Source organism: Lepidochelys kempii, chromosome 5 (genome assembly GCF_965140265.1).
Source record: "Lepidochelys kempii isolate rLepKem1 chromosome 5, rLepKem1.hap2, whole genome shotgun sequence".
NCBI lineage: Eukaryota > Metazoa > Chordata > Testudines > Cheloniidae > Lepidochelys > Lepidochelys kempii.
In genome coordinates, this window is record NC_133260.1 from 92,829,769 (window position 1) to 92,844,436 (window position 14,668).

Genomic DNA, 14,668 nt, shown 5'->3' on the forward strand with positions numbered 1-14,668 from the left:
ACATCAGAAGCAGGAATCCTTGTCAGTGCCAACTAAAGAGAATATAGTGTCATATTGGAGGAAACCTAGTGGGTTAGGAGCAGAGAAGAAAGTGAAGGGAGAGACTTCAGGGCATTGGGGAGATGGAAAACTCGAGAACAAAAGAAAGGAAGAAAAAGGCACAGAGTGGTGAGAATAAGGAAGATTTAGTGTGAGGGAGGAGGACTGGAAAAGAGAGAAGCATCAAGGAGTGGGAAATGAGACCAATAACAAGGAGGGAGTGTAGACGAGAGAGGGACGACAAAGGAAGGAGACAGACATGGGAGAGAGAGATTCCTATCAGGACCCAGGGTATCCATTCACTTCCATCCATATCTCCTATTGTGTAGTCCCTCTTCTCCTTTCACATGGTCTCCTCTTGACAAGAATTTGTAATAACCTGTCTTGATGTCATGATACCTGTGGTTGAATGGTAGGGATTAAATTTCCCAACCTCTAGGTGTTATCCTATCACTTTCCTGTCTCTCTCATTTCAAATGAAGGGTGAAGCTACATTTTCCTAGCTGCATCCTAGTAACACCTGTTTGTATAGTAAAAACAGGAGTTGGATGTTTGGAAGTCTGCCTTCTAGTAGAAAATTATCTCTTTTGCTTGCCATATGCTGCAGTTAACCACAAATATTAATGGCCTTAATTGTATGCTAAGATTAAAAGGTAATCGGGCCTCAAGTTTCGGAGGATTGAGTTCCTGTAAAAGACACTCCTCCTCTTCTGCAGAATAGGTGGAATTTAAAAAGGGAATGTCCTATTTAATCTAAGCCAGCCACAACTATACAGTACTAAAACTTTACCAATTTCAGTAATCAAGTTATAAGCAAGTGATTGTGGAATCCTCCTGCCACCCCTGTGTTCTGACAGAACATTTCGTTTGTACAATTTCTTATACAAGATCCTACTGAAAGGATGAATTTGTCCGACATCAGAAATTGAGTCCTTTTTATCTCCCTTCTTTAGGTATCCAGCTGCCTAAGGAAGATGAAATCTCCGTACCTGTGGTATCTAATTCCCCTGCTAAGGATGTTGGGGAGAGTGTAGATCTCACCATTGAAGAGGAAGAGAAGATCAAAGAGGAACCTCTAACCATCTCAGAACTGGTGTACAACCCAAGTGCCAGCTTGCTGCCCACCCCAGTTGATGATGATGAGATTGACATGCTCTTTGACACCCCATCAAGAGCAGAGAATGAGAGAGAAGATACAGATTCATTTGAGGAACTGGAAGCGGATGAAAATGCATTTTTGGTTGCTGAGGAAGAGGAGCTGAAAGAAGCCCGTAGAGCACTTAGGTGCAGTTATGACTTTGTAATGGGCAACATGCAGGTAAATGCCTTCGTGAAGAGTTTCTCCAGGCTTCTTTTTGTAGGTCTTGGACTGTTGTTGTTTGTGTTTCCACTCCTCCTTGTCCTCTTGGAGTCGGACCTTGATATCTCCTTTCTTCATGAAATCCGTCAGACGCCAGAGTTTCAGCAATTTCACATTGAATATTACTGTCCTCTTAGGCAGTGGATAGCTTGTAAAATAAACTTCATTCGTGACATGCTGGGAAACTCTTAAATGTTAAAGAAATATGATACAACTAAGGGCTATATTCAAAATTTTAGTTAGCATTAGCTTCTCATAATGCCCATGAGGCCATCAGCAGGTAGCTATCTTCATTTTCAATCCATTACAGACTGTTCAAGATCTAACATTTACTTTTCATAAACAGTTGCTTTAGTTATAGGCTTATCTGGTGGCCTTTAAATAACCAAGAAGAGGTCTTATTTTTATTTCAGTGTTGAGTTCCTGATCATCTCTTGCATCAGACAAGACTGGATAGTACTAGGGTTCATTATCTGTAACATTACAAGCCATGACATTCTGAATCTCAATGATAGTAAAATCGAGAGGGAAATGTTTTTGAATATACTCCTTAGTGGTGTAAAAATCTTTTCTAACCAATGCCTATACAAGCAATGTTTATTATGCTCGGTTTTTGTTTCTTGGTTTGTTTTTTGTTTTTGTTTTTTTAAATATTTTTATGTGTTGAAAATATTTTGGTAAATTTTTAGCAAAAGATGACTTCTGAAGTCATTTAAGTGTACAGGTTGGTAAAATTAATGCACAAGGGCCTGTAGGGGATTTTTTAATGTTTTACCAATGGTTTGTTTTTAAAATATTTTGGATGGACAATGCGTTTATTATAACTCTATAAAAGATGGCCTGCAGTTTGTAGAACACAGAAAGTTTATTCAAGTGCGGGGGGACTGGTGAGGGGAGATGAAATGACACAAAATCCTCAAGTAAGTTTTTAATGGCACAGTTCTAAAGCTAAAGGTGGTGAATATCATTGAGACAATGATAGTCCACCTTCATCTGTGTGTTGTCATCTTACACTTCAATCAGTGGTAAATTTTTACAAGACAGTGTAAGTTTTGCCAGAAGGTGATGGATCTTTGGACTAAATGTAGATTATTGTACATAACATGGAAAGATGAAGAGATAGTAAGTATCAGAAATGTCTAGCTATATTGGTAGATAAGTAACCTACTTTTTTAAATGGCTAGAGAATAAACAGTATACAATACTTTAAAAATCAAGGCATTAGATTGTACAGTTGAGATGCAGATATTCTACTGAATCATAATAAAAGGTCAAAATATTTTTAAGAGAAATATGTTGGTTCTTTATTTCTTTTGTCACTATTCTGTGAAACGCATCCCGGAGAATCATCATTTAATGTGTTTTTACTTCCTGTGCATGCTGATTGTTTTACCATGTATGTGTGGCATTGTACTCGTACTATTTCCCTATTGATAGGACTCCAGTCAATGAGGTTCATTGTTACTTTAATGTGCTAAGGATTTGCTCCCAATATTGTGTAGAGAATATACATAAAACCTCATAAGCATTTAGAAAGATCAGTAGGATACCCCCATCCCAATCCAAATGCTACAGAAAATAGGAAATTGTATTTTGTAAACTGGAACATCATCTTAGAGGATTGTTTTTTAAATCAAAATCATTAGGCGTGATCCTTCAGCCATAATACTCCCATTAAAGCCAGTGGAAGTTTTGCCTATGTACTGGCTGCAGCTTCACCTCATAATGTCTGTGTACTTTATAAAGAGATTTTTTTCAATAAGAGAGATATTTGAGTCTGTCATATTGTACATACATATTGTAACGGTAATTCATATACTTCAGAATCATTTATGCTTGACAATGGGAATTGCAACGCTGTTTCCTCTAAATCTTTGCAAATGATCAGTATGAAATTTCCAACAGGGGAATTTTTCTCCTTTTTCTTATTTGACACCTCTAAAAGGATAAAACAATCATAGCTCTTAGGAATTGTTCTTCTCCATTGTGACCATTTGGGTTGTTTCCCCATTTCCCAATGAACAAAGACTACGTAGAACCATTTAGTCCCCTCTCTTCTAACTCTTTCGTCACTAGCTTGGTCCCAATGACCATCACTATTGATTAGTCGTCTTGTGTGTATTTCATCTTGCGTAACATCCAGCTAAACGATCTGTTCCCCTTAAACAAGAATTATCCAGCCTAATAGAACTTTTGAGAGTGAACTAAAGTAGACACTTGTCCTTTACAGGATATTATTCATACAAATGATTTCCTACACAAAGATGTCAGCTGAGGGATTCTAGGTGGTGATAGTTATGAAAGCTGGCAGTCTGCTAGAATACAGGGGCAGGGTTCCATGCTGGATCCTATTAAGTCCTTTTATTATAAAAAGTTAGGCGCTGTGTTCTAAAGTGTAGTTTTGTCTATGTAAATTCATAGAGCTCCAGAAACAGGAGCAGTTGTTTTGTTTGATTTAACTCTATCAGAAAATGGTTAAGTTGCATGAGGAAAAGATTACCTCAGAGAACTGATAGTGCAATAAGGAGATATGTAGATTGAATGCAAGAGAGAGACTGTGTGTGTATATTTTACTGTATGCGTATACAGCCCTGGCCTTTAAAGTTCCTCCCACCATGCAGGAGCTTTTCTGGTCTATAAACTGAATTCCACTGAGAAACATAGAGTTCTTGTAACATACCATTTTACGACATAAGACTTGGGACTTTAAAGGGCTGGAACTTTGTATAATATACACACACTGTGTGTAATACACAAACACACAGTATGGCATATACATATCCGCACATGTAGAAACAATCTTGTATTTAGTGCTGACTATGACAGAGTTGGATTATGAAGAATTTGTAGGTACAGTATTGTGTATTTGTCTGTGCTTGGATATATGGTAAAATGTTATGTACTTGAAATCTATTTTGTGGTTTGTCTAATATTTATAAATGCTACTCTGGGAAGAATTAAAAATGGGTTTATTTCATTGAAATACAAAAGACCTGGGGGGAAAAATGTACCTGTAACTCAAGCCTTATCTTTGTACAGTGCATTTCACATTTCTCTGTCAATATCCTGATTGTTTTGTATGTTGATATGATGGCAGGAATCCCTAATAAAAATACACTGGGAAAAAAAGCACTCTGCAATGATGGCACTTCTTATGATAAAGGAATGTTTCTTAGTGTTGGATATCAACCTAAATTCATATTAATCCTGTACAAACAAAATGTAGTGTTCACAATGTACTTTTTCAGGACTGTGCTGTCCTATGAAATGGTACAGAATGTGGGACTGTTTGAAATTGATGTTTTCTATCTATGTTTTAGTAACTGTTGTATACAGTATGTCTCAGTCTTTAAAAGAAGATATTTTTGATGTAAAACAATTTTCATATTTAGTTTGGACTTTTTGTTGTATTTCTGAACATTCGAAGAGTGTTATAAAGACACGCAGTTTAGGGCAGGAAGGGAACACCACATCATCTAGTTTGAGCCACATACAACACCCAGCATCCACACACTAAACCCAACCAGGTTCGGTTGACTTATACCGTATTTCTACATATGTATGTTTGTATTCTGTATAGAAAGCCACTACGTACCCAGTTATGGAGCTGCTAGTTGCAACTCTGCAGCTAAGGTAGTGTTGAGTTATGCACTTAAGCAGGGACTCAACTTTTTTGTAACATATGAAGAATACCGTGTATCCTCCCAGAAAATTTGTTCAGCATTCAGAGTAAAAGCAATAATTTTGGGAAGTTAACAAATATGTTTTATTAGTTCCAGTTAAAAATGAGTTTGCAGAGAGTCTGAAACAATAATTCTAAGTTGTGAATTGCCCCATTCCTGGTAATAGGAGCTAACTCAGATGCCAATGAGAATGAGGATACAGTACTTTAAATTTCAAAATTGTTTACTACTCATCAAAGCATGAAGGGGATAAAGTATTGTATTATGACGTTCTGCGTGACCATTTCCCAAAATAAATGTGTGTAAAGGACTAACTGGGGGGCGGAAATAGCACAAACTCTGTATAAACTAAGATGTGTAGACCTTTAAAGACACATGGTAGGATTGGTAAAGCGAGTCTCTGCTCCCAAAAGTATGGGAAACTGCAGTAGGATTTGGAGGATCTCATCAGCTTTGTGTGACTCCAAGAACGTCACTGCCTGTCCTGTTTGCACCAGCGTATTTGGACTTTCTCATGTCAGCTTTCAAGAAATGTCTGAGTGATCTCCCTGTGTCTACTTCAGCCATTGCAACTGTTAATGGCCCTGTTGACAGCAGAGACAATGGTCCACATTGTGTTTAGCAATTTTTCATTCCTTAGCTCTACAAAGGCCAGTGACTGGTCCAGTCATTCCTCAGCGGGATTTACCCCTCTCCTGCAGATCCTTATAGGAACCCCATCTTAGTCTTTGAAGCAGTCTCCTTTGTGTTTGATTTTTTTCAAGATAGCTTAATGGCAATCATCTTGGCCAGATAAAGTCAGTGGGATTATTCCATTGTATACCACTGTAAGGGGCCACAATCTGTCCTAAATGCTGCAGAGCTCCCTCATGGAGAACTATGCTGCTTTTTGTCCTTTCAAATGATGCATAGAGACGTAGAATGACCTGAATTTAAAACTATGGTGTAATTTTTAACAATAAAAGTCTTTTTTTTTGTAACATACAGTCAGCTTGTCATAATCAATCCTGTCAATACTACTGCATCATAATAAAGGAGAACAAGGGATCTCTGTTTTCACTCGGGGGGAGAGGACAGGGAGAAGGGATGAAAACACTGTCCATAATTTATGGGCTAATGAAAATACTCCAAAATAAAACATGAATAAGACACATTGTATATTTGTGGCATTCTGATCTCTTTCTCACTTTAGCTTTCATTTTCTATGTAGAGAGAGGTCCTTTATCTGTTATCTCTATACAGCAGATAATACAATGCAGAAAGGAAGTAAACAGTGACCTAAGAAAACTTGGTTGCTTTACCAAGTGCAAACTAGATACCATCAGATTAGGCCTGAAAAAAGGCTGGGAGTAGTTGGGTCATGACAAAACCTAAACTTAATTTCCCCAATAGTAATTTCTCCTTACTGTTACTCACACCTTCTTGTCAACTGTCTGTAATAGGCCACTCTCTTACCACTTCAAAAGTTATTTATCCTCTCTTGGTATCCTGCTGTTAACTGATTAATCTCTCTAGACTGACCTAAAACTTGGTAAAGCAACCCACATCCTCTTTCATGTATTTATACCTGCTCCTGTATCGTTTACTTCATACATCTGATGAAGTGGGGTCTTGCCCACGAAAGCTTATGCCCAAATAAATTTGTTAGTCTCTAAGGTGCCACAAAGACTCCTCGTTTTTTTTGCTGGCTAGTAAGTTATTCAGTGACCTATTGGAAATTCATAGATTTTAAGGCCATTATGATAATCTTATCTGATTTCCTGCATAACACAGGCCATATAGTTTCACTAGACATTTCTACAGTGGAAAAAATTATTATTCTCTACTATATAAATGAATTTTGAGTCCAATAACTTGTTGATGAAACAGTGAATATGTTCTGTGTTTGTACAGTGCCTAGTGCGGGGCTGGGGGTGGGGAGATTAGGGCTAGGGCTCCTAAGCACTAAAGTAGCACTGACCTCTGCCACTTGAAGTAATGCAGTCATTGGTAGCAGTAGTAGGTTGTTATCCTCTATGTGGACCAAAACATCAGAAAAGAATGAGAGACACATTTTCCTAGTGGCTTTCAAACCCCTCTAATCCTATACCCCTCACTCTCTGCTGTCCTCTTCCCCCTGCAATCTCTTCCTCCTGCCCCAGTTCCTCACCCTCTCTGCATTCAAGTCATGAGGATTCCTCCTCCAGGCTGTCTCAGTGCCAGCAGAGGGGTACATTGAGAGCATAGGAGACAGTCTTTCTGCTCTCAGTTCTGGTGCCCAGGCCCATAGCAATCTGGAACAGCAATAACGGTAAATGCTGCTCAGCACCTGTAGTCTTGGGATGGAGAAGATTCAATGACTGTGCGGAGGACAAAAACTTAGTCTAGTTGGCACATAGGAGCTTCATAGATTGGAGCATTCTTAGTGCAGATGAACGCTTTGGAGAACTTAGCCACCCACAAATCTTAACTGAGCATGTGCAATTTGATTTTTCATGGCTCATAACTTGGTCAAATGTGAGTGAATTTTCACAGTGACAGCAAAAGGCACATGCCTGACACCAGACTGATCCCTCTGGCAAATTTCAATTCATTGCTCCAAAGCAAAGGTGTGCTACAGCTTTCAGTTAAACAATTTTAAGAATTTTTTAAACACATAATTTTCCCAAATCCCTTTTTCAGAAATGGCAGAACCATTTTATCTTAAACTTCCCAAAAAATACAGCCTGAGACAGTCACCCAGGATAGAAAATTCCAGCCCAAACTGCTAAAGAGAGACAAAATTCTAAGTAACTGAAAACAGTGTCTTATGATGGAAACCTTAACTATAGGTGACACTAACAGCTCTGTCTATAATAAAAGTTTATAATTATTTTTGGTGCTGGTTTCTTTTCCCCTCTTCACCAGGATGGTTTTTAATGGTGGTCACTTTCTTTCATGACTGTCAAATTATGCCTTTTTTTGTTATCTAATAAAGTGTTCTTAAACAATTCCCAATCATCATAATTATGAGCTCATAATTATCTTCATCTTTTGAAATGGTCCTTTTAAAGAGCCATGGATACATAGTTTTGTTCAGCTGCATTATTGCAGCTCCCTGGCAGAGGCAGGTTAAATGCTTGATAATTCATACACAGTGAAATATCTTTTTTACCTCTTTGGTCACATTCTGAAAAGCAGCCCTTACATTGAAACAGCCAATTTTGAAAGCATACTGCTTGCATTAAAATTAACTGTTCCTCTAAACCCTTTTCTCTGAACTACTGTGACTGAACCAGTAAGTCACCCAGGTTAGTAAAACATGTTCAATCATTTCCTGTGTGTCATTGGTAGGATATAAAATGTTGTTTTCTATAAATCTACTTACATTTATACTCACCATTCCTATGAACACCCTAAAAATGCCCAATTATAGCAAACATGATTTTATAGATAATAATAGGCTCATTTTTGAAGTTTGTACATATGGCTAGATAATTGAGAAGATTTAACTTACCTTGCCCATCCAGCACCCACCAGGGTTGGCAGAAAGACTAGGAACATCTGCTTCAAAGATTTGTGTCCGCTGATTTGGCTTCTTTCCTGCTTCTCAATAATGACTGGATTACTTTACGCGGCTGAATTTTTGGTGGTTATGTTGCTCTGCATAGAAATGTGTCATTGCAGAGTCATCAGACCCCCTCTGGCCTCACCATCTGAGTAGAATGATCAACAAAATCAATCATAAGAAACTTCAAAAGACAGTTCTCAAAACATGAGAGCTAATCATGGCTAATGAGATTAAAAAAAGGGTATAAAAAGTTTACAAATTTGAAATTTAATAATAATTACTCAGCATTTACATAGCACCTTTCACAGAAATAAATCACATTACAAATGGAAGCCAGGCTGGGAGTGCATGGCTTTTTTGGCTCCCACAAAATGAAAAGGGAAAATTCTGGGTGTGTTCCGAGCAGCTGCCAGGTGAATTTGTATATTCAGCTCTTTGGCTCATCTGAGAGGTAAAATGGTAAAATTGAGGGGGGTTCCTACTGATGCAGGGTATAATTTACATCTGCTAAAGTGGTGCTTTTTTATTTATTTTTTTATGGTGCATCCGGTTGTTTGATTTTGTATTTCTTTGTTGTCTGGTAGGAACTGTGTTAAACTTATTTTGTGTGAATGCGTGTATGTGGAAAGATAAAGTAAGAGTGAGAACTCTGAGGTCTCACTTTGTTCTGGGGAGAGGTTCCAATCCAGAGTCTTTAACTCCAGCATCTGTTTGGAGCCAGCTGTGATGAGTTGAAGCCAAACTAGTGGAATGCTGACAATGGATCAGAGCTAGCCTAGTGCAGTAGCTCTCAACCTTTCCAGACTACTGTATCCCTTTCAGGACTCTGATTTGTCTTGCATGCCCCCAAGTTTCACCTCACTTAAACTACCTGCTTTCAAAATCAGACATAAGAATACAAAAGTATCAGAGCACACTATTACTGAAAAATGGCTTACTTTCTCCTTTTTACCATATAATTATAAAATTGGAATATAAATATTGTACTTAAATTTCAGAGTATAGTGTGTATATATAGCAGTATAAACAAGTCATTAAATGCAATTTTAGTTTGTACTGACTTTGCTAGTGTTTTTTATGTAGCCTGTTGTAAAACTATGCAATTATCTAAATGAGTTTGGCAGAAAGACATCAGAGCTGTCCACAGCAGTCAAGCTGAGGGGGACTGCCCTTATCTACATCCACTTGACTACTACCAAGTCAAACAATTTGGGAATGTGGTATGGGTGAATAAGGATGTGAAGTGGGGTGAGGTGGGAGATCTAACAACCAGCCAAGAATAATGACTGAGGCTCTGAGGACTGTCCCATTTATCTATTTTGTGATTTTTGCTTAATTTCATTTTAAAATTTATTAAAATAGTTTATTCCAAATAAAATTACCATGGCCAGCTATCTGAAGGGATAGTCTACAGTACACCAGGACCAACTAACATGATTTTAAGGTAGTTAAACTGTATCTACATTAGATGCAAAATGGTTTTTCATATCCCATTTAGTAACTTGATTTTGAAAGGCAGCATTTTTCCTGTCTAGACTAGGCCAGGGAAGCCATTACAAATGGTTGAAAATAATTGAAAGCATCCACCTCTTCATCAGCTTTCATTGTAAAGTAAGAAGACCTTTTCTTATGTTTGTATTTCTGTTCTGTCACACTGGGTTATATTAATTCAAATAACTAAAGCACATACTCAAAAAGTATGTCTGTGAATTTCTTGTTTGTATCCTGCTAGCAAATTTTGCCCTAAATGTCTAAAAGTAATTATTAATTGAGATTGAATTACTCAATTGAACTAAAAAAGAAAAACCTACTCAAGGAAACTAACCTAACAGTTTGAGGAAAAACACTTGGAGGCAGGAGTTACGGCAGTATATAAATAAGTGTGTCAGGAAAGAAGAGCTGAATCTGACTCAGAATTTGAACTGAAGGACAGTTTCCAGTTCTCACTTGGACTGGGGTCACAGTTCTAGCAGCTAAAATAATTAGCTCAACAGGTATATAAGCAGAAGCCAAAATGGTAAATACTTTTTATTAAATAGTTACCATTTGAACTCTGACCTTTTCTCTTGGTCAGTCTGAAGAACTTTGTCCTCATCTCTTGCACTAATGCTATGAAAGAAATTACACATAAAATTTGTTCATAAAGCAAGCAAACAGTGAAAGACTGCCCTCTAGTGACACCTGACAGTAATCTTTCAGAGGTTGGTCTACTCCTTAACAAGGACCAAGTTATTTCAAATCTGCCAGGGTTGGATTTTTTTTTTTTTTTTTTTGGATTAAGACATTTTGAAAATCTTCCTCAAAAGTAACAAAAGACTTGGGAACATGGTTGAACCAGAAATGTATAGGTTTACTCATAATTCTTTGAAATTCCCTGGAATCAAATTAGATTTTGTCTTCTGTGGCTCCAGGTAAACAAGCAAGCCATAAACTGAGGGCAGTCAATAATACTTATGAGTCTTCTCCATGGTAAGAATTCCTGATGGTGGTTTTTCTGTTGTTTCTTGGGAGAAGGGGCTTAGAATTGCTTTTCTTCTGGGTTCCCCTCGAAACCTGTTACACCTGTATAATATTTGTTCATCGGCCTTTTACTGCTACAGACCCAACACAATGCCACTTTTTAGGGTGAGTATATTTCTGCCCACAAGTCACAAAGCTTAGCTGGTAGATATATCTCATCTTCTAATGATATGTTCCACAGTTTATTAGCAGGGCCATCCGAAAAAGCTAATTTACGAAGCCTACAGCAGCTGGCAAAAAGCATTCATCAACAAACTGGAGAGGATTGGCCAGGCTCTCTATTTTCTGGTTGGGGCCTTTCCCTGTGGCTAAGTGGGTTGTTTAGCCTATTATTTAAGTTTTTTTCCCTGCATTAATCATGCTATGTTTACAGTATTATATGTAGTCCTATATAAAAATGCCTATTTTACATAGCTTTAAAAATTTTAATTTTATGCATAGCCCGCTAGTAAGCAAATAAAAATAAAAAAACTCAAGCAACAAAAATAAGTATTCTCAAAAAAAAAAAAAATTGTTAAAAACCCCAGGGCATAGCCACTAGTTAAGTCAAAAAAATAAAAGGCCATAAAAGTAAAAAAAAAAAAAAAAAAAAGTCTCCCTGCTGTAGGCCTAAGAGCTTCTTTTCAACCCCCCTTAATAAAACTCAGGCCTGGCTGGTTTAAGTAAGCTCTTTTGCTCTTAAAACAATGTTGCAGTTGTAAATAATGCCTCATAATATAAAGTTTGCTAATGCCAAGTTAAAAATAATTAAAAAAACTGCTACAAAGCCAGACAAAATGTGCTAGTTGTTTAAGTTGCTAAAAATGTTTATTAAAAATTGCAAAAAATAAACATTGTTGTAACCCATATAAAAAAAACCAAAGTATTTGTGCAAAGCTTTAATTAACTAATATGTAGTGCAGTAGCATTGAAAAATATAAAAGTGTATATAATAACCTGCTCTGGTGTGCAGGATTTGAGATTTCTCTCCCTGTACCTTTCTTTAAAATTCCAAATGAACTTTTATGCTTCTCCATCCCATTGTGTTTAATAAGTAATGCACATCGGGCAACAAACCCCTGCTGTTGTTTTGCCTCTGGGCACTGGGTGCTGGCAACACTATTTTAACTGCTTGGCAGTTCTAAAAACAAGTATAGAAATAAATCAAATTTTAATATTTTGAAGGTTTTATTAATTGATTGTATTTCATCTTTCCTGTTGGAGCACATCTCCCAGTCTCTTACTGTGAAATTAAATAATACATCTGTGAATGGAAGGATCTCTGTCATGTTATTTTACTCTAAGCCAATGACTTAGATTCTTCCCTGCCATGTGGCAACACTGTGATCCTCTGCTGGTGAAAAGCTGTTTTCAAGCTGGCATAGCCAGCCAGTAGATGATTCTCCCTATGTTAGGAAATTCTAACTAGTGTAGAGCCACCTCCGCCGCCTCCTCCTCGCCCTTGGAGTAGTGGCGGGGGTAAAAGTAACTTAAAGGACTTACTGGTATGCCAGAGTCTTGAGTGGGGGTGTGGCCTCAACCGGAAGAGGTGGGGGCTTTAAATCAAGATTTAAAGGCCCCCGGGCTCCAGCTGTGGCTGGGAGCCCCAGGGCCTTTAAATCACCCTGGAGCTAACAGCTGCAGAAGTGGCTGGGAGCTCAGGGCCCTTAAATCACTGCACAAGTCTTGCCATCGCTACCCCGGGGCTCCGCCAGAGCCCTGTGGCTGCTCGGGTTAGCGGTGGCAGGGCTCCGGTAGTGATTTAAAGGGCCCGGGGCTCCCCGCAGTGCCCGGTGCACCAGGACCTTTAAATCCCCTCCCAAGCCCGGCTGCCGGAGCTCCGGGGCTTTAGCAGCTGGGCTCTGGCAGTGATTTAAAGGGCTAGGGCTCCCCACAGTGGCTGGAGCCCCGGGCCTTTAAATCACTGCTGGGGAAGCTGGTCCGGTCTGGCATGGTGTACCAGACCGGCTCACTTTCACCTCTGGGTAGTGGACAAGGTTGATGAAAAGGAGGTATGACTGGGATTTTCCTACACATTGGTCATTCTTAGCTGTTAGAACATCTCCTGGGGGCTGTGGATAGACGGCACAATTTAGAATAGCCCTGAGGTTGCTTTAAATTGCTTAAACTGAGTTTGAGCACAAAAAGCACACAGACTCAAGGGTCCTGTCCCATTTCTGTAATCCAGGTAGGTCTTAAATCTATACTACATTAATTATGGACTGAGATGACAGCAAAATCTATAGTACATAATATTTTCCATTTTAAGGCCCGTTCCTAGTTGCTTATAATTATTCCAAACTGTAACAACTTGGGCTGAAATTTTCCATCCTGCTTCCCTGCCACAGCCTGATTTTGCTAAACTTAAAAAATAAAAATAAAAAATGGTTCAGTTGTTTCTGAGAATGGGATTGGGGGGAAATGTAGTTTTCCCAATGTTAAACCAAAACCTTTATTTCTGTGTTTTAGCACCTTCAGACTTTGGAACAGGAACTTGGAAATTTGGCAGGGGAACAGTCTTGGGGCAAGAGAGATGTCTTCTGCTGCCCCTGTGAATAATTTACACAGATTTGGCCAAGTCATCGGACACTGAAAATCACCATTTCTACATATTCACTGGAGTTTGTTAGAGGCTTGCTGCTAAAATCTTTAAACATTCCATCTCCATGGAACATGCCCTCAGGCTCCAAGGAGCTTCCTGCATGGTAGGTGTGAAGTTATTGACATGAACTGTGACCATACAGATTGTTGTTGCAACCAAGGTCCTATAGGTGCACCAAATCTTGTACAAAGGAAGTCAAGGTTGTAGAAAGGTTGTAATTTGCTGGTTATGATTATGCGGTCTGTATGAGTGTATCATTTTTGTATTTGAAGTTATGAATATTGGCTATGTCAGGGGCGGGCAAACTTTTTGGCCTGAAGGCCGTATTGGGTTTCCAAAATTGTATGGAGGGCCGGTTAGGGGAGGCCGTGCCTCCACAAACAGCCAGGTGTGGCATGGCCCCCGCCCCCATCCGACCCCCCTGCTTCTCATGCCCCTCCCCCCCCCCGGCCCTTTCCCGGGACTCCTGCCCCATCCAAACCCCCTGTTCCCTGATGGGCCCCCGGGACCCCTGCCCCATCCACCCCCGCCCCCGCTCTCTGTCCCCTGACCATCCCTGGACTCTCTGCCCCTAACTGTGCCCCGCCGCCCCATCCAATCCCTCCTCTCATTCCTGACAGCCCCCACCAGGACCCCTACCCCATCCAACCACTCCTTCTCCCTGACCACCTACAGACCCCCCACCCCTAACTGCCCCCCACTGCCCCATCCAACCCCTCTCCTTCCTGACTGCCCCTCCCCCCCAGGACCCCTGCCCCATGCAACCACCTCTTCTCCCTGTCCCCTGACCGCCCCTGGAACCCCCACCCCTGACTGCCCCCCGCTGTCCCATCCAACCCCTCCTCTCATTCCTGACTGCCCACCCGGGACCCCTGCCCTCATTCAACCCCCCTGTTCCCCGCCCTCTGACTACCCCGACCGCTATCCACCCCCCAGCCCCTAACCGCCACCCCGAA

At 39.7% G+C, this 14,668-nt stretch overlaps 1 protein-coding gene and 1 long non-coding RNA gene across 5 annotated transcripts in view; one reads left to right on the plus strand and one right to left on the minus strand.

Annotated features, from left to right (window-relative positions):
• FRMD3 (FERM domain containing 3) overlaps positions 1–4,531 on the plus strand; it is a 222,269-nt gene extending 217,738 nt beyond the window's left edge. For all 4 annotated transcript variants that reach the window (XM_073345076.1, XM_073345079.1, XM_073345078.1 and 1 more), the window contains one exon: positions 993–4,531. In XM_073345076.1, coding sequence (XP_073201177.1) covers positions 993–1,591 — 599 coding nt within the window. In that variant the 3' untranslated portion in view covers positions 1,592–4,531. The remainder of the gene's footprint in view (positions 1–992) is intronic.
• LOC140911637 (uncharacterized) overlaps positions 1–14,668 on the minus strand; it is a 29,398-nt gene that overhangs the window by 10,751 nt on the left and 3,979 nt on the right. Inside the window, exon 2 of the long non-coding RNA XR_012159061.1 lies at positions 8,558–8,756. This is a non-coding gene — a long non-coding RNA (uncharacterized lncRNA). The remainder of the gene's footprint in view (positions 1–8,557; positions 8,757–14,668) is intronic.